This window comes from Schistocerca piceifrons, chromosome 8 (genome assembly GCF_021461385.2).
Source record: "Schistocerca piceifrons isolate TAMUIC-IGC-003096 chromosome 8, iqSchPice1.1, whole genome shotgun sequence".
Taxonomy (NCBI): Eukaryota; Metazoa; Arthropoda; class Insecta; order Orthoptera; family Acrididae; genus Schistocerca; species Schistocerca piceifrons.
Window position 1 is genome coordinate 279,459,758 of NC_060145.1, and position 23,585 is coordinate 279,483,342.

Sequence of the window (23,585 nt, forward strand, 5' to 3'; positions counted from 1 at the left end):
TCCCATTAGCTTGACTGTTGCTTTGTTTCCTGGTCATAATTACAGCACCTTGACTCATGACCAGTAATGACCTTTGACAGAAAATATGAATCAGTGTTGGTAAGCTGTTTTCAACATAAAAACAGTTTCAGCAGTATTTTTACCAAGTAGAAAACAAAACTTCGCAGCTGCACATTGTTCAGTTAAACTTGCCACCATAAAAAAACAAAACAAGAACAGAGCAATGCTAGCAAAAACAGTCACTGCAGATGAACAGAACAAGCCAGGTTGACAACACAAGGGGCACTGAACTGGCAATGAGTTGCACTATAAACACTTACCAGCAGAAATGCGTGCTACACAAGCTGCGCCCACAACGATGGTAAAAAGAGCTCTCTCTCTCTCTCTCTCTCTCTCTCTCTCTCTCTCACTCACTCACTCACTCACCAGTCAATCAATCAAACAGACATTAGGATATGTTTCATATGTGCATGTAACAGATATGTGATGTGGATTTCGTATGTGCCTTTATCTTTGATCAGACAGGAAATGCCCTTGCTGTACTGTAGTAGTGAGTCGCGGTTTGTTGTAGGGAACAGTTCTTCTAAATTATTGACAGGCGAGGACAGACAAATTTTACAAGCATAAGAGATCTGTAAAGTAATGTTAAATCTGCAGTTTTTAATTGTACATGGTGAAATCTGCATTTTATTAAAAAAATGCCATGAAATTTGACATTTTCCCCGGTCTTTTGCAAAATGCAATATAAAGCGGGCTTCCACAGTCCCTGGTGATGTTTGTTTTATGGACATGAGCTAAAGTGTACATAGGAACTACAAAGAGAAGCATAACACCTGACATAAGGTACCCAAGAAATTGTCATCTGGGAAATATGGGTACATCTAAAGTTGCAGATCAATCACAGGGACCAGAAAATCACCAAATTTGTTTCCCCAATAGTATTTTCAGCAGCTACGCATTACTTTGCTGGGATACACAGTGACACAACAGAAATTTAAAAGCACAAAAAACAACTTTAACACAAAGAATGAGGCTTGAAATTAAGACCAGCTGTTGACCTTAGTGCTAAATGAAGCAAATGGCAACATCTGTTCCTCATTGCAAAATCTATGGCACATCAATGCAGCTGTGCGATCTCAAGCAGCCGTCAAATGTCATGTCCCAATCCTTGCATGGATACATATTAACAGTGCAGCTTGTTGGACTTGCTTAAGTTGCAAACCCCCGTATGATTTGGTTTATAGTCTCTAATGTTGACTCCAGCATTAGGAGATGAAATGTTAGGCACAGAAATATGCCTTGGACCACAGCCTAATGACCTTAAAACAAAAATCGCCAAGGGTCCAATAGTGCTATGAATTTGAGGGTAGCAGTTTATTAATATTGGTAACTGATAGTTATTTAATGTTAGTACTAGATATTGAATTCTTTTATAAAGGCTGAGGTTTGATGTAACCTTAAAACTGTTATTTCCTGCATGAAGAACTGATGCTCTAGATGTGGTACCAGATACAAGTACCTCATTTCCAACAAACTCCATTCCAGAAACAATTTTATTCACAGCAATCATATTTCATGACACTTTGACACAACATATTGTAATAAAAATGTGTTCTAGGGAGGTTTTCAATGCTGTGAATTAAGCTACATGGTTTAGTAGGATATACAGGGTGTTACAAAAAGGTATGGCCAAACTTTCAGGAAACATTCCTCACAAACAAATAAAGAAAAGATGTTATGTGGACATGTGTCCGGAAATGCTTAATTTCCATGTTAGAGCTCATTATAGTTTCGTCAGTATGTACTGTACTCCCTTAATTCACCGTCAGTTGGCCCAATTGAAGGAAGGTAATGTTGACTTCGGTGCTTGTGTTGACATGTGACTCATTGCTCTACAGTACTAGCATCAAGCACACCAGTACGTAGCATCAACAGGTTAGTGTTCATCACGAACGTGGTTTTGCAGTCAGTGCAATGTTTACAAATGCGGAGTTGGCAGATGCCCATTTGATGTATGGATTAGCACGGGGCAATAGCCGTGGCGCGGTACGTTTGTATCGAGACAGATTTCCAGACCGAAGGTGTCCCGACAGGAAGACGTTCGAAGCAATTGATCGGCGTCTTAGGGAGCACGGAATATTCCAGCCTATGACTCGCGACTGGGGAAGACCTAGAATGACGAGGACACCTGCAATGGACGAGGCAATTCTTCGTGCAGTTGACGATAACCCTAATGTCAGCGTCAGAGAAGTTGCTGCTGTACAAGGTAACGTTGACCACGTCACTGTATGGAGAGTGCTACGGGAGAACCAGTTGTTTCCGTACCTTGTACAGCGTGTGCAGGCACTATCAGCAGCTGATTGGCCTCCACGGGTACACTTCTGCCAATGGTTCATCCAACAATGTGTCAATCCTCATTTCAGTGCAAATGTTCTCTTTACGGATGAGGCTTCATTCCAACGTGATCAAATTGTAAATTTTCACAATCAACAGGTGTGGGCTGACGAGAATTCGTACGCAATTGTGCAATCACGTCATCAACACAGATTTCCTGTGAACGTTTGGGCAGACATTGTTGGTCATGTCTTGATTGGGCCCCATGTTCTTCCACCTACGCTCAATGGAGCACGTTATCATGATTTCATACGGGATACTCTTCCTGTACTGCTAGAACATGTGCCTTTACAAGTACGACACAACATGTGGTTCATGCACAATGGAGCTCCTGACATTTCAGTCGAAGTGTTCGTACGCTTCTCAACAACAGATTCGGTGACCGATGGATTGGTAGAGGCGGACCAATTCCATGGCCTCCACGCTCTCCTGACCTCAACCCTCTTGACTTTCATTTATGGGGGCATTTGAAAGCTCTTGTCTACGCAACCCCGGTACCAGATGTAGAGACTCTTCGTGCTCGTATTGTGGACGGCTGTGATACAATACGCCATTCTCCAGGGCTGCATCAGCGCATCAGGGATTCCATGCGACAGAGGGTGGATGCACGTATCCTCGCTAACGGAGGACATTTTGAACATTTCCTGTAACAAAGTGTTTGAAGTCACTCTGGTACGTTCTGTTGCTGTGTGTTTCCATTCCATGATTAATGTGATTTGAAGAGAAGTAATAAAATGAGCTCTAACATGGAAAGTAAGTGTTTCCGGACACATGTCCACATAACATATTTTCTTTCTTTGTGTGTGAGGAATGTTTCCTGAGAGTTTGGCCATACCTTTTTGTAACACCCTGTATATAAGTACAAAAACCACCAAATATACCAATCTAGTAAAATAGGAAGTACCCTCTGCCATGCCCTTGACAGTAGAATGCAGACCATTGATGTAGTGTCAAAATGGCCACTTTAGTGCCTGTTCAGTTTGTGATGTCATGCAAAGGCTGTTTGTGTCATATACGGAAGATGAAAGAATTTAAATCTTGACACAAAATAAGTATAATAGCGTCTTCTTGAATCCCTACCTCATCACTAAATCATCACATTTAATCCAAACTCCTATCCAGATAACTGTCTCACCATGGACTTCATTCACACAAAAAGTTGAATAGGTATTTAAATATTCAATCTCATTGTTATATTGTAGCACAAGAAACACTTTTTTTGTGATGTGATGTGTACCGTGCTGTGATTTTCTTATGGAAGCAAACTCAGAAAGTACCATTACATTGCAAGTGCCAGTACTTTGAAGTTTTTGTACTTGCAACCACATACTACAAAAGTACACAGTGTAATTGATGCACCACATTAAAGATCTCTACCAAACACATTGGCTTTAGTCGGATTTGTTGTGCAAGCTTTTGAAAAATGTGAAGTGAGAAATACTTCAGACAGAGGCAAAGGAAACAGTAAAACCCACTGGTTGCTGCTTCAAACTGGGCTGACATCTTTATAGCCACAGATTCAGGATGCTGATGATGAATTCTCTTGGTGCTGACCTGACAGAGATTGTTTAGCTGAAATGAAATTATTGAACAGCAAAGTTATTGATGATGAACATTTTAAATTTAATAAGTTAAAGAAAAAAAAAACTTCCTCTGCAACCATACATCACTAAGAGTTTTTTGAAAGAAAGTATTGCCGCAACTTGAAAGTTTTGTTATGGAATATTATACCACATATCTGTCAGTACATCAGTTTAGTGTAAAAACAGCCACAGGCATGGGGAGTTGCTATTCCACTAAATTCAGAATTTAGTGGAATAGCAGCCCCACAGTAGCAGGAAGTGTGGACATGGTCAAATGTCTGCTGTTACACTGTGAGGTTCTTTTTCAGCTGTAGTAATGAATGGCCGTAGAGAAATTTTGCCTTTAGTCAGTTGAATTTAATTGATTTAGTGTAAATGTTCCTTTTTGCCCTATAATTTAAATAATGTGATGTATTATGCCAATAAATAGAAAGTAATTGATAGGTATTTTGTCATTTTCAACATAATATTGAAAAACAATAGCAGAAGACAAAAATAAATCACATAGAGTATTGGAAAAACCTTATCAGAAAATATTGCCAAAATTGATCATAAATTAAAATGATTTTTCTTGTCCTCGGAATGAGATTTTTCACTCTGCGGTGGAGTGGCACTGATATGAAACTTCCTGGCTGGCAGATTAAAACTGTGTGCTGAAGTTGTGAGGATGGGTCATGAGTCGCACTTGGCTAGCTCAGTTGGTACAGCACTTGCAGCGAAAGGCAAAGGGCCCAAGTTCAAGTGTCAGTCCAGCACACAGTCTTAATCTGCCAGGAAGTTTTGTATTGGCGCACACTCCGCGGCAGAGTGAAAATCTCATTCTGAAAACATCCCCAAGCTGCGGCTAAGTCATGTCTCTGCAATATCGTTTCGTCCAGGAGTGCTAGTTCAGTAAGTTTCGCAGAAGAGCTTCTGTGAAGTTTGGAAGGTAGGAGATGAGGTACTGGTAGTAGTGAAGCTGTGAGGACCGGTAGTGAGTCATGCTTGGGTAGCTCAGTTGGTAGAGCACTTGCCCATGGATCCAAGTTCGAGTCTCAGCCCTATTTAAGGAGAACCTCTGAGAGACGTAGCAATCGAAGCAGGACTGATGTAAACATGGGCCAACATATTTCATAGGTTGGATAGAGAACAGTGTGGGACTTTGGCAGGATGAAAGTAGGATTGAGAAGTACCAGGTGAAATGGACTTGGTAGTAGATGGTGATGGTCTGAAAGAAAGAGCAAAGGTAGTCTCTGTCATGTGCACAGAATATGTAGGTGTCATTAATCAATCTGAACTGTACAAAGGAAGGTGTATGAAGGTTCTGTGTAAGCAACTGTGGCATTCTTATGGACTGTTTGGATGTTTTGACCATTAAAGAGGAAATAATTAGGCCAGAAAGTAGGTTGTTGTTGTTGTTGTTGTTGTGGTCTTCAGTCCTGAGACTGGTTTGTTGCAGCTCTCCATGCTACCCTATCCTGTGCAAGATTCTTCAGCTCCCAGTACTTACTGCAACCTACATCCTTCTGAATCTGCTTAGTGTATTCATCTCTTGATCTCCCTCTACGATTTTTACCCTCCACACTGCCCTACAATGCTAAATTTGTGATCCCTTGATGCCTCAGAACATGTCCTACCAACCGGTCCCTTCTTCTTGTTAAGTTGTGCCACAACCTCCTCTTCTCCCCAATTCTATTCAATATCTCCTCATTAGTTATGTGACCTACCCATCTAATCCTTGGCATTCTTCTGTAGCACCACATTCGGAAAGCTTCCATTCTCTTCTTGTCCAAACTATTTATCGTCCATGTTTCACTTCCATACATGGCTACACTCCATACAAATACTTTCAGAAACGACTTCCTGACACTTAAATCTATACCCGATGTTAACAAATTTCTCTTCTTCAGAAACGCTTTTCTTGCCATTGCCAGTCTACATTTTATATCTTCTCTACATCGACCATCATCAGTTATTTTGCTCCCCAAATAGCAAAATTCCTTTACTACTGTAAGTGTCTTATTTCCTAATCTAATTCCTCAGCATCACCCGACTTAATTCGACTACATTCCATTATCCTCGTTTTGCTTTTGTTGATGTTCATCTTATATCCCCCTTTCAAGACACTGTCCATTCCGTTCAAGTGCTCTTCCAAGTCCTTTGCTGTCTCTGACAGAATTACAATGTCATCGGCAAACTTCGAGGTTTTTATTTCTTCTCCATGGATTTTAATACCCACTCCGAATTTTTCTTTTGTTTCCTTTACTGCTTGCTCAATATACAGATTGAATAACATCGGGGAGAGGCTACAACCCTGTCTCACTCCCTTCCCAACCGCTGCTTCCCTTTCATGCCTCTCGAGTCCTATAAGTGCCATCTGGTTTCTGTACAAATTGTAAATAGCCTTTCGCTCCCTGTATTTTACCCCTGCCACCTTTAGAATTTGAAAGAGAGTATTCCAGTCAACATTGTCAAAAGCTTTCTCTAAGTCTACAAATGCTAGAAACGTAGGTTTGCCTTTCCTTAATCTTTCTTCCAAGATAAGTCGTAAGGTCAGTATTGGATCACATGTTCCAATATTTCTACGGAATCCAAACTGATCTTCCCCGAGGTCGGCTTCTACTAGTTTTTCCGTTCGTCTGTAAAGAATTCACTTTAGTATTTTGCAGCTGTGACTTATTAAACTGATAGTTCGGTAATTTTCACACCTGTCAACACCTGCTTTCTTTGGGATTGGAATTATTATATTCTTCTTGAAGTCTGACGGTATTTCACCTGTCTCATACATCTTGCTCACCAGATGGTAGAGTTTTGTCAGGACTGGCTCTCCCAAGGCCGTCAGTAGTTCTAATGGAATGTTGTCCACTCCCGGGGCCTTGTTTCGACTCAGGTCTTTCATTGCTCTGTCAAACTCTTCACACAGTATCGTATCTCCCATTTCATCTTCATCTACATCCTCTTCCATTTCCATAATATTGTCCTCAAGTACATCACCCTTGTATAGACCCTCTATATACTCCTTCCACCTTTCTGCTTTCCCTTCGTTGCTTAGAACTGGGTTTCCATCTGAGCTCTTGATGTTCATACAAGTGGCTCTCTTATCTCCAAAGGTCTCTTTAATTTTCCTGTAGGCAGTATCTATCTTACCCCTAGTGAGATAAGCCTCTACATCCTTACATTTGTCCGCTAGCCATCCCTGCTTAGCCATTTTGCACTTCCTGTCGATCTCATTTTTGAGACGTTTGTATTCCCTTTTGCCTGCTTCATTTACTGCATTTTTATATTTTCTCCTTTCATCAATTAAATTCAATATTTCTTCTGTTACCCAAGGATTTCTACTAGCCCTCGTCTTTTTACCTACTTGATCGTCTGCTGCCTTCACTACTTCCTCCCTCAGAGCTACCCATTCTTCTTCTACTGTATTTCTTTTCCCCATTTATGACAATTGTTCCCTTATACTCTCCCTGAAACTCTGTACAACTTATGGTATAGTCAGTTTATCCAGGTCCCTTCTCCTTAAATTCCCACCTTCTTGCTGTTTCTTCAGTCTAGATTGTGGTCAGAGTCCACATCTGCCCCTGGAAATGTCTTACAATTTAAAACCTGGTTCCTAAATCTCTGTTTTACCATTATATAATCAATCTGATACCTACTAGTATCTCCAGGATTCTTCCATGTATACAACCTTCTTTTATGATTCTTGAACCAAGTGCTCTGCGCAAAATTCTACCAGGCAGCTTCCTCTTTCATTTCTTCCCCCCAATCCATATTCACCTACTACGTTTCCTTCTCTCCCTTTTCCTACTAGCGAATTCCAGTCACCCATGACTATTAAATTTTCGTCTCCCTTCACTACCTGAATAATTTCTTTTATCTCATCGTACATTTGATCTTTGCCACAATAACGCATTCACTATGCTGTTTGTAGTAGCTTACCCGCTCTCCTATTTTTTTATTCATTATTAATCCTACTCCTGCATTACCCTTTTATGATTTTGTATTTATAACCCTGTATTCACCTGACCAAAAGTCTTGTTCCTCCTGCCACCGAACTTCACTAATTCCCACTATATCTAACTTTAACCTATCCATTTCCCTTTTTAAATTTTCTAACCTACCTGCCCAATTAAGGGATCTGACATTCCACGCTCCGATCCGTTGAATGCCAGTTTTCGTTCTCCTGATAACAACGTCCTCTTGTTAGTCCCCACCCGGAGATCCGAATGGGGGACTATTTTAGCTCTGGAATATTTTACCCAAGAGGACGCCATCATCATTTAACCATACAGTAAAGCTGCATGCCCTCGGAAAAAATTATGGCTGTAGTTTCCTCTTGCTTTCAGCCGTTTGCAGTACCAGCATAGCAAGGCCGTTTTGGTTAGTGTTTCAAGGCCAGATCAGTCAATCGTCCAGACTGTTGCCCCTGCAACTACTGAAAAGGCTACTGCCTCTCTTCAGGAACCACACGTTTGTCTGGCCTCTCAACAGATACCCCTCCGTTGTGGTTGCACCTACGGTACGGCCATCTGTATTGCTGAGGCACGCAAGCCTCCCCACCAACGGCAAGGTCCATAGTTCATGGAGAGGGGGGAGGGGGTGGGAGGGGGAAGTAGGTGGCGAAAAGTAATAGGAAAGAAGTTGTCAGTTTGGTCAAAAGAGAGAAAATTATGCCATGAACTGGTTGTTCAGAAGCAGTAGGCATAAAATCATGGGTTTGGTCAAAAGAGAAATAATTATGCCAGGAAGTGGTTGGCCAAAAGTAATAGGTAGGAAGCCGTGGGATTGGTGTCATGAAGATGCTGGAAAAGGTTCTATTCCATGTCGGTAAGGTCATGGGTTTGGGAGACGTTAGTGTTTGATGACTTAGCATCTAGAGTGAGACAGAGATAACAAGCATGAATGAGGAGAGGGAGGCAGCGGACCAGTATGGCAGCTCTTCGCCTGGCTGGCTGTTACATCAATAGTCATTGAAACTGTGCAACAGTGGGAGACATGCATGAATGTAAGATGGAAATGCAAATTCATATAAAGGCAGGAACAAGTAAGATTTGACATTACTTGCATACCACAAAAAATTATGTAAAATTTTACGGAAAGTTGTTAATATATCAAGACTTATGTACAGCCTGACAGAAATTAATAATGTGGATAATACATTGAGGTGACAAGTAACGAGATAGTGATATGCACATATACAGATGGCAGTAGTATCGTGTACGGAAGGTCTAAAAGGGCAGTGCATTTATACTTGGATGATTCATGTGGAAAGGTTTCTGATGTGATTATGGCCCCATAACGGGAATTAATGACCATGAACTGCTAGTTGGATCTAGGTGCATGGGACATTCCATTTTGGAAATTGTTGGGCAATTCAGTATTCTGAAATCCAGTGTCAAGATTGTGCCAAGAATACCAAATTATAGGCTTTAACTCTCACTGCAGGCAATGCAGTGATGACCGTCCTTCACTTAATAACTGAGAGCAGTGGCGTTTGCATAGAGTTGTTGGTGCTAACAGACCAGCAACACCACAGCGAAATAACCGCAGAAATAAGTGTGGGATATACGATGAATGTACCTGCTACGACAGTGCGACAAATTTTGGATTAATGGACTATGCAGCAGATGACAAACGCTAGTGCCTTTGCTAACATCGTAACATCATCTTCAGTGCCTCTCCAGGGCTTGTGACCATTTTGGTTAGCCCCTAGTCAACTGGAAAACTGTGGCCGTGCCAGATCAGTATCGATATCAGGTGGTATGAGCTGATGGTAGGTTTAGAGTGTGGTACAGACTCCAAGAAGCCATGGACCCAAGTTGTCAGCAAGGTACTGTGCAAACTGTTTGTGGATTCATAATAGTGTGGGCTGTGTTTACATGGAACGGACTGGATCTTCTGGTCCAACTGAACTGACCATTGGCTGGAATTGGTTATGTTCAGCTACTCGGAGACCATTGCAGCCATTCATGGACTTTATATTCCCAAACGAAGATGGAATTTTTATGGATGATGATGATGCAACACATCACCAGGGCAAAGTAGTTCACAATCGGTTTGAAGAACGTTCTGGACAATTCAGATGATGATTTGGCCACCCAGATTGCCTGATATGAATCCCAGTGACATTTATGGAACATAATTGTTAGGTCAGTTCATGCACAAAATTCTGCACTGGCAACATTTTCACTGGCTATGGAAGCAGCATGGCTCAATATTTCTGCAGGGGAGTTCCGACCACTTGTTTGAGTCCATACAGTGTCAAGTTGCTGCGCTATGCCAGACAAAAGAAGGTCCAACACAATAGTAGGAGGTATACCATGACTTTCTCCCCTCAGTGTAAGATTAAAACAATATGGAATATTGATAGATAGGAGACAGGACTGCCATTGTACAAGATACCATATCAATTAAAGTAAATAACAATGTTGTGATTTATTATTAATAAGTTGTGAGTACTTTTAACAGTAGTTTTCCAAATTTAGTGGCAAAAATAGGATTAAATGATGCAATTTAGAAAATAAGAGAATATATTAAAAAGTCATTCCCAAAACTTAAGCAACTAGAAGTAGCACCCAAAAGCTCATATTGTGTTGATGGACTTTTGAACAGAATTCTGAAAAGTTTTTCCAACTTTGTATGTAATGTTTTTAGTAACATAAGAATTGCAGCACTTCACAGGGAATTTTTCTGGACAGATCAGGGTTGCCCCAAGTTCTGCAAATCAGGGAATTTCAAATGTATCAGGGAAATTTGAGAAAAACACTGGAAAAATCTGGCTTTTGTTTCAGTAGATGAAATGGTTTGTTTACTGAAATGTCATGTATAGTCACTGGCTGGGCACAACTTAGTACATGTGCCGCTTCCCTACTCCCTGATTCTTACTGCTTCTCCCCTTTCTACCACTCCCCTCAGCTTGCAGTCAGAGCTGCCCCACTTTTTACTGCTAGCCTAGCAGCTGCTGACTAGAGAAAGGGAATCGTGAGGAATGGTTTGTTTGGATCTGATTCTCAGAGACGGTTGATGCAGTGGCCGGGGACGGTGGTGTGTATGAAATGTGTTAATTGATAGTGTGAATGTGTGTGTGCTCTTGTTCTGACAAAGGTTATGGGCAAAAATTTAGTTGTCAGAACTTGGTTGTCTTTTCCGTGTGACACTCTTGACTCAGCCATCATCTTTATGCTGATTTGCTACCTATCTAGAGGATTTGCACAAGTTATCTGTTGCATGGATTGATCACTGCGGTCTCATTTCATCAACATGGTGTCCGTGACATGTGAATAGCTGCCCACACGAGTGGACTCCCACAACAAGCCAAAACCGCAGGCCATTTCTACATCTACATCCATACTCCGCAAGCCACCTGACGGTGTGTGGCGGAGGGTATCCTGAGTACCTCTATCGGTTCTCTCTTCTATTCCAGTCTCGTATTGTTCATGGAAAGAAGGATTGTCGGTATGCTTCTGTGTAAGCTCTAATCTCTCAGATTTTATCCCCATGGTCTCTTCGCGAGATATACGTAGGAGGGAGCAATATACTGCTTGACTCTTCGGTGAAGGTATGTTCTCGAAACTTTAGCAAAAGCCCATACCAAGCTACTGAGTGTCTCTCCTGCAGAGTCTTCCACTGGAGTTTATCTATCATCTCCGTAACGCTTTCGCGATTACTAAATGATCCTGTAACGAAGCACACTGCTCTCCGTTGGATCTTCTCTCTCTCTCTTCGATCAACCCTATCTGGTACAGATCCCACACTGCTGAGCAGTATTCAAGCAGTGGGTGAACAAGCGTACTGTAACCTACTTCCTTTGTTTTCGAATTGCATTTCCTTAGGATTCTTCCAATAAATCTCAGTCTGGCATCTGCTTTACCGACAATCAACTTTATATGATCATTCCATTTTAAATCACTCCTAATGTGTACTCCCAGATAATTTATGGAATTAACTGCTTCCAGTTGCTGACCTGCTATTTTGTAGCTAAATGATAAGGGATCTATCTTTCTATGTATTCGCAGCACATTACACTTTTCTACATTGAGATTGAATTGCCATTCCTTGCACCATGCGTCAATTCGCTGCAGATCCTCCTGCATTTCAGTACAATTTTCCATTGTTACAACCTCTCGACATACCACAGCATCATCTGCAAAAAGCCTCAGTGAAATTCCGATGTCATCCACAAGGTCATTTATGTATATTGTGAATAGCAACGGTCCTATGACCCTCCCCTGCGGCACACCTGAAATCACTCTTACTTCGGAAGACTTCTCTCCATTGAGAATGACATGCTGCGTTCTGTTATCTAGGAACTCTTCAATCCAATCACACAATTGGTCTGATAGTCCATATGCTCTTACTTTGTTCATTAAACGACTGTGGGGAACTGTATCGAACGCCTTGCAGAAGTCAAGAAACACGGCATCTACCTGGGAACCCGTGTCTATGCCCCTCTGAGTCTCGTGGATTAATAGCGCGAGCTGGGTTTCACACGACCGTCTTTTTCAAAACCCATGCTGATTCCTACAGAGTAGATTTCTAGTCTCCAGAAAAGTCATTATACTCGAACATAATACGTGTTCCAAAATTCTACAACTGATCGACGTTAGAAATATAGGTCTGTAGTTCTGCACATCTGTTTGACATCCCTTCTTGAAAACGGGGATGACCTGTGCCCTTCTACAATCCTTTGGAACGCTACGCTCTTCTAGAGACCTACGGTACACCGCTGCAAGAAGGGGGGCAAGTTCCTTCGTGTACTCTGCGTAAAATCGAACTGGTATCCCATCAGGTCCAGCGGCCTTTCCTCTTTTGAGCGATTTTAATTGTTTCTCTATTCCTCTGTTGTCTATTTCGATATCTACCATTTTGTCATCTGTGCGACAATCTAGAGAAGGAACTACAGTGCAGTCTTCCTCTGTGAAACAGCTTTGGAAAAAGACATTTAGTATTTCGGCCTTTAGTCTGCCATCCTCTGTTCCAGTACCATTTTGGTCACAGAGTGTCTGGACATTTTGTTTTGATCCACCTACCGCTTTGACACAAGACCAAAATTTGTTAGAATTTTGTGCCAAGTCAGTACATAGAACTTTACTTTCAAATTCATTGAACGCCTCTCGCATAGCCCTCCTCACACTACATTTTGCTTTGCGTAATGTTTGTTTGTCTGCAAGGCGTTGGCTATGTTTATGTTTGCTGTGAAGTTCCCTTTGCTTCCGCAGCAGTTTTCTAACTCTGTTGTTGTACCACGGTGGCTCTTTTCCATCTCTTATGATCTTGCTTGGCACATACTCATCTAACGCATATTGTACAATGGTTTTGAACTTTGTCCACTGATCCTCAACACTATCTGTACTTGGGACAAAACTTTTGTGTTGAGCCGTCAGGTATTCTGTAATCTGCTTTTTGTCACTTTTGCTAAACAGAAAAATCTTCCTACCTTTTTTAATATTTCTATTTACGACTGAAATCATCGATGCAGTAACCGCTATATGATCGCTGATTCCCTGTTCTGCGTTAACTGTTTCAAATAGTTCGGGTCTGTTTGTCACCAGAAGGTCTAATATGTTATCACCACGAGTCGGTTCTCTGTTTAACTGCTCAAGGTAGTTTTCAGATAAAACACTTAAAAAAATTTCTCTGGATTCTTTGTCCCTGCCACCTGTTATGAACGTTTGAGTCTCCCAGTCTATATCCGGCAAATTAAAATCTCCACCCAGAACTATAACTACCCACTTCTGTGGGTATCTTATAAAGGATCGGGCCTGTCAATCTGAAGCCTATTGTTTCCCACTAATGTGCAGGCCCTGCCTGTCGGATCTACTCTCACCTATTTTTCCGTAAGCCAGGTCTCCTTGTGTGTGGCTTAATGTGGTGGACTTTCATGGTTTATCCATTGACACAGGGCTGCAGTGCTCTTTGGCAGTCCAGAGGCCATGGACAATGGATTTCAAGAATTGCGACTGTTTCACCGCAAGTACATTGTACAGTGTGGTGTTTTATAGACATTTTAATTATTCTAGTACATTTTGGCACTTCAAAAGTACTTTATATACACTACTGGCCATTTAAATTGCTACACCACGAAAACGATGTTCCACAGACACGAAATTTAACCGACAGGAAGAAGATGATGTGATATGCCAATGATTAGCTTTTCAGAGCATTCACACAAGGTTGCCACTGGTGGCGACACCTACAGCGTGCTGACATGAGGAAAGTTTCCAACCAATTTCTCTTACACAAACAGCAGTTGACTGGCGTTGCCTGGTGAAACGTTGTTGTGATGCCTCGTGTAAAGAGGAGAAATGCGTACCATCACATTTCCGACTTTGATAAAGGTCGGATTGTAGCCTATCGCGATTGCAGTTTATCGTATCGCGACATTGCTGCTCGCGTTGCTCGAGATCCAATGACTGTTAGCAGAATATGGAATCGGTGGGTTCAGGAGGGTAATACGGAACACCGTGTTGGATCCCAACAGCCTCGTATCACTAGCAGTCGAGATGACAGGCATCTTATTCGCATGGCTGTAACGGATCATGCAGACACATCTCGATGCCTGAGTCAACAGATGGGGATGTTTGCAATACAACAACCACCTGCACGAACAGTTCGACCACGTTTGCAGCAGCATGGACTATCAGCTCGGAGACCATGGCTGCGGTTACCCTTAACACTGCAACCCAGACAGGACTGCCTGCGATTGGTGTACTCAGCGACGAACGTGGGTGCACAAACGGCAAAATGTCATTTTTTCGGATGAATCCAGGTTCTGTTTACAGCATCATGATGGTCGCATCCGTGTTTGGCGACATCACGGTGAACGCACATTGGAAGCGTGTATTCGTCATCGATACTGGTGTATCACCCAGTGTGATGGTATGGGGTGCCATTGGTTACATGTCTCGGTCACCTCTTGTTCGCATTGCCAGCACTTTGAACAGTGGTCGTTACATTTCAGATGTGTTACGACCCGTGGCTCTATCCTTCATTCGATCCCTGCGAAACCCTACATTTCAGCATGATAATGCACGACCGCATGTTGCAGGTCCTGTATGAGCCTTTCTGGATACGGAAAATGTTCGACTGCTGCCCTCGCCAGCACATTCTCCAGATCTCTCATCAATTGAAAACACCTGGTCAATGGTGGCTGAGCAACTGGCTCGTCACAATACGCCAGTCACTACTCTTGATGAACTGTGGTATAGTGTTGAAGCTGCATTGACAGCTGTACCTGTACACGCCATCCGAGCTCTGTTTGACTCAATACTCAGGCGTAAGAAGGCCGTTATTATGGCCAGAAATGGTTGTTCTGGGTACTGATTTCTCAGGATCTATGCACCCAAATTGCGCGAAAATGTTAGCACATGTCAGTTCTAGTATAATATATTTGTCCAATGAATACCCGTTTATCATCTGCATTTCTTCTTGGTGTAGCAATTTTGATGGCCAGTAGTGTAGAAGTAAGTATGGACAGTAAGAAGAAAATAGTGGCAGTTCGTACGCTATGTGCTCATGTGTTTCTTGGAAGAAAAACCATACAATACTTTTAAAATAATAGACATAACACAACGGATAATAACCAACATAAAAAAACATAGTAGAACCAACATTTTATTGGTAGTCACCTATAGTGTTGGTTTACACAACTCTCCCTGACTTAAATACTTCTTTCAAGAGGCCTACCTTTTTGAGGTTATTTCTAAAATCAGTGAAGGTATTTTAAATTTTATTGAAATAAAACACCATTGGTGGTCTTAATGAAACACAAAAATACCATTTGGCTTGCTTTCTCCGTCAAAAAATATCCATCTAAAAACAGTTCATTGCAAAAGATGTTGATGTTAGTACTGTACTTAAGCTTTTTCCTCACACACTCAGAAATACAGAAGTTTTTTTAATCAACTTATGTCTTTACTTACCCTTGAGATCTCAAAATTTGTCAGGGAAAAGTGCTAAAACTTGTCCGGAAATCAGGGAAATGTCAGAATTTTGCTTGTGGAAACTTGTGGCAACCCTGAATATGCAATTGCTAAGCACAGAACTTGACTAGAAGAAGGGATCGGTTCGTAGGACATGTTTTGAGGCATCAAGGGATCACAAATTTAGCATTGGAGGGCAGCGTGGAGTGTAAAAATCGTAGAGGGAGACCAAGAGATGAATACACTAAGCAGATTCAGAAGGATGTAGGTTGCAGTAGGTACTGGGAGATGAAGAAGCTTGCACAGGATAGAGTAGCATGGAGAGCTGCATCAAACCAGTCTCAGGACTGAAGACCACAACAACAACAACAAGCCTCTTTATAAGAAAAATGTTCAGAAAGACTTAAATTATTATTATCTGGTTTCCTTACTGACATTTTTCCAAAATATTCAAAAAAGTAGTGTACTCAAGACCCGTCTCACACTTAAATAGAAACAGTTTGCTGAACAGATCACAGTTTGGATTCCAGAAGGGAAGTTTTACGGAATTGGTGGCCTTAACATACAGCTGGTTTGAAACATACTTAACAAACAAAATGCAAAAAATTGTGCTGAATAATTCAAACATTGTTGGAAATGCATAAAAATGTAGTGACCAGGTGAAATCATAAAGAGAGTACCATTTAATTTTGGACCAACTCCTATTCTGTATCTAAGTGAATGATCTTCCACTTAACATTTAACAAGCTGAATTGGGACTTTTTGCAGACATAGTAGTGTTATAATAAATCTCAGTAGCGAGAAAGCAGTAAAATAGATTGTGAATTATGTTTTCCCAAAGAATTATTGAGTGGTCCTCAGAAAATGGGCTCAGCCTAAATTTTGAGAGAACTCATTATATGAAGTTCTGCACAAAAAATAGACATGCCAACAATTGATTTACTGGGATCGTGCACAGGAGCAGGAGTAACTAAGTAAGGTACAATGCTCCAAATTTTTGAGTGTACATATTGATGAAAGCTTGAACTGAAAAAAGCTTCTCAAACAATTAAGTTCACTTATGTTTGCTCTTCTGTGATTGCTGATCTTGGAAACAAATGAATTAACCTCTTGACATAATTTGCGTATTTCCACTCAGTAATGTCTTGTAGAATAATTTTCTGGGGTAACTCATCACTCAGAAAGAAAGTATTGATTGCACAAAAGCAAGCAGTGAGAATATGTGGTGTTTACCCACAGACTTAATATAGGTATCTCTCCAAGAAGTGAGGAATTTAAACTGCACTCACACTATTCATATTTGCTAATGAAATTTGTCATAAATAACCCATCATACTTTGAGAAGAAAAGTGAGGTCCATGCGTACAGCATTAGAGGGAAGACTGATCTTTATTGCGTCTTATTAAAGCTGTCGGTGGCAAAGAAAGGGTCTACATTAATTGTGCATACATGTCCTGTAAACTGACTCATTCCACATCATTTTGATAAAAGAATCCTTCATATGATCTACGGAATATGTAAAACAACAACAAAAAAAAGCACACACACAAAATGCGGGTCATTCATTAATCAATTCATTCATCATGTTCTGTGGGTCAAGGAGGAGAACCTACAAGACTGTTGAACAAGTCAAGAAATGCATTAGCATATGACAAAGACATCATAAATATTTCATCTTTATACTGTATTAACAATAAACAATCACTTTATTGCTTAATGCTGTTTATGCTTATGGCATCTGTTTGCAAGGAGGTAATTTTCAAAGAAAATATTTTTAAATCGATTAATACTGTTTTATTCGCAATAAATTATTATTTGTCATACAGCATTATAACAAACACTGCTGTTTCCCATGTAGTAACCAGGAATTTTGGATCCCAGAATCTACATATTCCAATAATTGGTGAGATGTTTCTAATTTTATTTTGGATTGATGGGGATTCCCAATTTCATGCTTTGTTAGACATGAACTTGTTGATTAACCTACCACCAGAGTTTAGAATTCTATTCTGAACACTGGATAAGTACATAGTCCACATGAAAATTATTTTTGTTTCTTTTACTGTGATGGTGCATATCACAGTTCAGTTGAAATAGATTTTTATCAGCAGCATCAAAAGCCATTAAGAGTAAATATATTGGGAACCGAGAGTAAGAATTCCAAGCTATCTGGTAAGATGTATGATCATCTGCTTTGCGCAATATTCTTACTGTATTTACTTTACATTCACTGACCAAGAAGATAATTCCAATACAAAAATAAGTTAACCATCTTGTCTCGCAAGTAAAGGTAAGGGTGGAAGCTACAAACAGCATAACATAATGAGGTGGACTTTTTGGTTAATTTTCCATGTGTTTACTCGGTTTTATCTTGCTGAACCCCCAAGGACTTTTACATAGTGTGCTTCATTCACTGTGTGGCAATATCTTTGGTATTATAAGGTTATTATAGTTTGTTTGAAACTGCATAATATGAGTCTTTGTGAGCTTAAGACTTAAAACTGTTGGCTGTGAACCACTTGTATGTCAATTCAGCATTCAGCTGTGTGCATGCCTGCACCGCGGGGTAACAGTGGTGGCAGCAGGTGAGTGGTTATTGAAGAGGAGGAGAGGAAGAAGACTGGAGTGAAAGAAGTTGGAATAGTGAGAAAAGTATATGTTACGGAGTTGGTTATTAGTGAAAATTGGATCTCAGTGGTAGAGTGAAGTTTAAAGGAGGTAACACACACAAAGTGAGGAGAGGTGAAGGGGGCGACAACATGGGGCTACAAATCAAAAAAGATTTGTTGTGTTCATGCAGTGTTCCAGTGAACTTTGTCCCACGTCAAATTAAAAAACAAACAATCCAAATCGCTGAAGAAGAAATGAAAGCAAAATCAAAAAGAATGAAACAATACTGGGCTAAAAGAAAGACACGGAATATTAAAAAGTTATTGATCTAACGTAGGTCCAAAGATGGGTGAAACAAAGGAAGAAAACAAGAATAATCATTCTCTGTTTACTTAAAATAACTAACAACAAACAGCAGTCTTTTGTACAGCTTCTTGGAACAAAACTATTAAAAGAATCAACTTTACCAGCAGTTACACTGCTTAACTAAATTTGTCACTAAAAATAATCAGCTGTGGAAGGCTTGCTTTAAGTAATGTGTTCTTATAAATGTTAGATATCCAGCTTAGATGGGAATGCTCTATTACCATAATTCTATGTTTAAAATATTCCAAATTTTTCTGGTTGTGTTGCTTCATGTAATAGAAGAATTTATTCTATTTTCAGGAATTTCATAATTTCATGCAAGCAGTGACAAACTCCAATGGTAGTTTGATGGGTAAGTAACAAATTCTGACTGTTATGATTATTTATATTGCACACATCTATTCCTAACCCAATAGCATATGTTGTGAAAGATCAGATAATGTCCAACAGCTGACTGCGGTTTCCCCATATAGTCTTCTCAAATGTGCAGTGGTGCAAAACACTTATCACCTGAAGATACACACTCGTAGGGACCTCTGAATGTTTCCTAGTGAGAGTAGTGTATTAAGTAAGACATATTAATATAGTTTTTACTGTAATTGAGTGCTTCTACGTAACACTAATCAATGATAAACTTCAAATTGAGCATTTGACCTTAGTTATGCTATTTGCTGTTGTAGGCTGAATCACCAGCTTACAACCAGTTATTTGAAATATTATCTTAATAATTTAGTTTTGGAGGTATGTAAATAGTCGATTGAATATGAACTAACTTGAGGATATGGGGTACTTATAAATGAGAATTGAAATTTTTTTATGACTTTATTAAATTCTACGGTCACTCCTGATTACATTGATATATACATTATAGGGTTTCAAATGAATAGTGACCTATACAGTAGAGTTATCTGATCTTCAGGTTTTTAACATGGCTGTCAATCAGCGATTGTTGTATAATACAAAATTTTGAAAAACACAGCCTTCAGTCGCGAACACAGTTGATTTGTAACCTAGGTTTCGGTGTCACAAGGAACACCTTCTTCGGACAAAATTAAAACTAAATGTTACAGCATAACGTACCAAAGTCATACCTGACAGCGTATGACTGCAGCTTTCGTATTTTTTGGTATGTTTTGCTGTAACATTTAGTTTCAATTTTGTCCGAAGAAGGTGTCCCTTGTGACACCGAAACCTAGGTTACAAATTAATTGTGTTTGCGACTGAGGGCTGTGGTTTTTCAAAATTTTGTATCTCATCTTCGGTTATCCAACCTTCTGTGTTATCCAACCCTTTCACCACACCGGCCGTGCGCCATCTGATGACAGGTCAGTGACTAATGTTTTGTTTGTTGATACTCAGTTCATTGTTAGGAAAAAAATTATAAAAATTAAAAGGTAAGATGTGAGACTTTTTTATCCTTATAATATACATAATAGGTAGAATTAAATAGGTGTAATTAAATAGGTCTAGTACCTCAGCCATCATGTCATGCATATCTGGTAAAAATTTGGTCTCCTTCAAATGTATAACATTGGATGAAATGGTACCTCAATTTGAGGAAGCATTTTGGGAAAAAAATGCATCATTTTGTTTGTAAAAAAATTTTTTTTTATCACCCTAAGCAGGTTCAAAAATATTCAAAATACTTACAATATGTTTAGAAAGTGTGCTGCATTACTTGATACCAACAAAATATCTGTAAAACATATACATTGTAAACAGTGCCTGAAAGAAATAGGTGTTGGTTTTTATATAATATTGAGGTGGAAAAGTACCCTGCATCCTTAAGGTGTTTTGCTGAATTTGCTGTGTCAACAAATAAAATATATCTTGAAAAACTGCTAAAATCGGTTTATGAGACTCTTACATGGCAGTTTAGGAGAGAAAACAGATCTTTGGTATTGTGTACAAAATGTTGGTAGTGCTGATAACTTTGATTTATTGTTAGTAAACAATGAAGTATGAAACAGATTGTCAAGGATCAGCACACAGTGAACCTACCACAGAACAGTTCCTAGTTTTCTCATCCAGCTCATATTAGGAGGTCATGAGGAGAGTAACTTATTTTTTGTTACTAAGACAATTTTAGTAAATGTTGTAATAAAAATACCTTTTTTTTTCAAATTCTTTTCATGGGAAAATACAGATATTCTTAATAAATTAAAAGATTGTGTAAAACTTCAGATATGAAATGCAATATCTTATTTTTAGGAACTAAACATTATTATTTTATCAGAAAGGCATCTCAGATGTCTGTATCAAATTTTAAATGATTTTCATCAAGTCAGTAATTAAAAATAAACGCTTCAAGTTCTAGGAGTTTTAGAATTGCGCTGTACTTCCATAGGAACTTGATGCTTGTGCACTAAACTTCAAATCTTAAGAAAGCCAGTCTGTAAAGTTCACTGGCTGGTTGATCAAAGTGCCAACATTAGCAGATTTTTAACACCATCTGTGTTATCACTTTATTTCATACCACTGTTACCTTCACCATTCTAATCATTACTGCCACTGCCATATTCAGATTGTGCGTGCGCGTGCGTGCGTGTGTGTGTGTGTGTGTGTGTGTGTGTGTGTGTGTGTGTGTGTGTGTGTGTCCTATTTTTAAATCTGTTTTCTTTGTGTTACTCGAACTTATTTTCTATTTTAGGTGCATCTTCAGTCTTTGACAGCAGTTCTTCGCCCTCACCGCCAGGTAGCAATATGACCGGTATTCACATGTTAGAGCATACAAGCTTGGATTTTATGCATATGTCATCCCATGCCGACACATCACTTGCACAGTGGGATGACCAGAAGGACCTGAAACGAATTCTTAGTGTTGCCCTTTCACCCGCAGGTAAGTTGTCCCAAGATTTGGCTGACTGCTCTGGAGGTAGTGCTGACAGATGGAAAGCACACTAGTGAGTTGTGTTTCTCTCCTCTTGCTGTCATCTAGATGCAACCTGTCCAATGCAACCTGATCTGCTTCCTGCTGTGCCCATCCTTCAGAATGTTGTCTTCAGGTATTTCATTTCAGTTGGAACAATGTCTCTGTGAATGAGTGTGTGTAAAATGCTTTCACTCTGGCAGTTGTTGTGACTAATGGAGGCATGTAGATACAAATCACCATAGGTCTTCTGTACACACTGCATCCCAGCTCGCCATCTCGTTATCTCGTTACTGTTTCACCAGGACATCAAGAAAGAAGAGGACACCACCCTATTTACACCTCCATTGTAATTTGTATGTTGGAGTGGAGCAGATTGAATTATGGAGAAATTCACCTAAGCTGTTTCATGTGTGTGGCTAATGATGAATGTGTCATTCACATAATGGTAGAAACAGGTTGGTTTTAATTAGGCTTGGTCTAGGGCCTTCTCCTTGACTTCTTCTCTGAAGAAATTCGGTACAGCCAGTGTTACAGGACAAACTGATGGCAGAGCCATCTGTATGTTCAAAATAATTTCCATCACATGTGAAGTAAGTTGAGGTGAGCACAGACGTGAAATTTGTCATAAGGTTAGTCACAAATTTTTTGTTTATCAATTCAGTTAATTCTTTTAGTGGTAGTGTGGTGTGTCAAAATTCGCAAGCAGGTCACTATCATTGAGGTAAAGTTCCTGTAGATGATGATCACACTAAAAGGAATTACACACGTGACATGTGCCAAGCTATACATTGCTTCCATATTCCCGAGAGGAGGCCACAGAGGAATGCCCTCTTGCGGACATTTGACAACCTATACAGCCATGACAGTGCAGCAGCTCATGGTCATAGTTTCTTGACGTTTTTTACGTTGAAGGTGCTGCAAAGAAGTTAGATCCCTTTCCTCAGACAGCAACTTGCCAGATCTCTTTATTTTCCAATATACTGTGCCGTTAGAAGTCCATAAATTTTCTCTTTATAATTGCGCCATCATATAACCCGTGTATGGACACTTTTCCTGCCTCCCCCTTGTGAATCATTGGTCTCCCCCCCTCTCCCCCACTTCTCCATCCCCTTCAGCTTCATTGGTACCTCCTCCACTTTATAAAGTGGGTATGAAATGGAATGGTGTCATAGGCCGCCATGGGTAAAGCAGGTGGCAGACTTCTATTTATTGGTAGAATACTGCAAAAATGCAATCAGTCTACAAAGGAGACTGCTTACAAATCACTCGAGAGATCCATTCTAGAATATTGCTCAAGTATATGGGACCCATACCAAATAGGACTAATATATACAGAGAAGGGCAGCACAAATGGTCCATGGGCGAGTGTCAACAAAGATTCTGAAGAAACTGAAGTGGAGACTCGTGAAGACATAAACTATCCTGTGAAAGCCTACCTACAGGGTTTCAAAATCCAGCTTTAAATTATGACTCTGGGAATGAACTATAATTACCTATTTCTCTCTCACACATTGATCATGAGGACAAGATTGCATTAATTACAACACACACAGAGGTATTTGAACAATCATTCTTCATGCACTCCATAACTAAATGGAACTGGAAGAAACCCTAATAACTGGTACTAGGGACATACCCTCTTCAGTGGTTTGCAGAGTGTAGATGTAGATGTAAATAATCAACCTGTGGTGCAATGTGAAATTACCTCTTGATACTAGCCTCAACTGGGAAACTTTACCACATAACTTATCACTCAGGGTGCTTAGTGTTCAAAATGATATCTTCTATAAGGAACGTAACAATTTCTAGAGTTTCAGAGGCTGACACTGCTTAGTGAAAACGTATTGGCTGAGTTAGTCAGTA

General features: G+C 40.0%; 1 protein-coding gene across 1 annotated transcript in view; it reads left to right on the plus strand.

Moving 5' to 3' along the window:
* Nucleotides 1-23,585, plus strand: part of LOC124711991 — a 156,529-nt gene that overhangs the window by 116,519 nt on the left and 16,425 nt on the right. Inside the window, exons 11-12 of the mRNA XM_047242276.1 lie at nt 19,151-19,202; nt 21,501-21,689. Coding sequence (XP_047098232.1) covers nt 19,151-19,202; nt 21,501-21,689 — 241 coding nt within the window. The remainder of the gene's footprint in view (nt 1-19,150; nt 19,203-21,500; nt 21,690-23,585) is intronic.